We start from the raw sequence: 1,235 nt of genomic DNA on the forward strand, positions 1-1,235 counted from the left end.
GTCTGTCCTACTCAGGGTCAGAGTGAGAATCAATTCAGTGGCAGTGAATGAGGGCCTATGAGGTTAGTCTTTCGTTCCAGCCAGCCTTACCTTCTTTTCCTGGTCAGACCCTAACTTCTGCCACAGTAATCACCCTCCATGCCTTTGAGGCCAGTCTCATTATGACCCACTTAATGCTCTATATTACTTCCACATAATCCTGTTTTGGGAAAGTCCTCCCCTAGATCCTAAATTTTCTTCAAAGTCAAAGCCACATCCCAGTCCTACTCAAATTGTGTCAATTCTCAAGCGCCATCATACGCACTTTCTTCAGCTGTAGGGGCCTTTTTTTGGGTTAGGGTCTCTCTGCCTGAAAGGTCCTTCCATCCCCTTCCAAATTTCTATTTAAGCACTTGAGCCTGACTCCACCGTCACCCCTTTGTCCAAGCCTTGTCTGTGCAACCCCCTCCCTCCATCAAAAATCATTTGTTCCCTATGGTTTTCCTAACATCGTCCATAATGATACCACAGTATGTGACCCGCTTTGTGGTAGACCACCCTCTCCCACATAAACTGGGCTCTGAAGGTAGGAATGCTCCACTGAGTTTCATACCTACAGTCCTTCCAACTAGGCTATCGAGCCAATGCTTAATTCTCTCCTGGGCACATCACTTGGCTGTGCTGGTTCTGCCACGGTACACGCTTTTTCCCTCCGATATTCTGCTATTTTAAGGTTGTTCTCACTTCAATAACTCCTGTCAACTCCGACTCTGCTGAATTACGAGACACACTGCAGGCAATTGAACTTGACCAAGTCACCAGCCTTGGTTTTAGCCATATTTCAACTGCCACCTGGGTTCTGCAGTCTGGACGCTATCATAACTCCGTTTCGCAGCGAAGAGCCTGGCTATACATTTTCATAACGCCTCTCTGCCATTTCAGTCACTCGGCCGCGCAGCCTACAGAGTTTTCTAGCGTTTAAAGAGACATAAGCGATCTTTTCGTCCTGGCCGTCCACTTGAACGCGGGATCTCCTTTCACCCAGGAATCATTTGAATGGCTCAGCCCGCGGAGGGAAGCACGAAAATAAACCCCCAAGCCACCACCTGCCGCCGCAGTACAATGCGCCTTCCAGAAACGTTAGCAAGCGCCCGGAGCCGGAGCCGAGGCCGGGGCCGGGATCCAAACAGCATCCCGGGCTGCTCTCCAGACGTATCCCCCGCACCCCGGCCCGAAACCAGTCCGTTTGCCCTGGA

General features: G+C 50.5%; 1 protein-coding gene across 1 annotated transcript in view; it reads right to left on the reverse strand.

The window, feature by feature from the left end:
- The window catches only part of UBE2Q2 (ubiquitin conjugating enzyme E2 Q2), a 75,168-nt gene extending 73,996 nt beyond the window's left edge, over positions 1 to 1,172 (reverse strand). Inside the window, exon 1 of the mRNA XM_004699778.4 lies at positions 1,086 to 1,172. Coding sequence (XP_004699835.2) covers positions 1,086 to 1,172 — 87 coding nt within the window. The remainder of the gene's footprint in view (positions 1 to 1,085) is intronic.
- Positions 1,173 to 1,235: the final 63 nt, after the last annotated feature.

This window comes from Echinops telfairi, unplaced genomic scaffold (assembly GCF_000313985.2).
Source record: "Echinops telfairi isolate 266 unplaced genomic scaffold, ASM31398v2 ScPeMD7_7475;HRSCAF=8513, whole genome shotgun sequence".
NCBI lineage: Eukaryota > Metazoa > Chordata > Mammalia > Afrosoricida > Tenrecidae > Echinops > Echinops telfairi.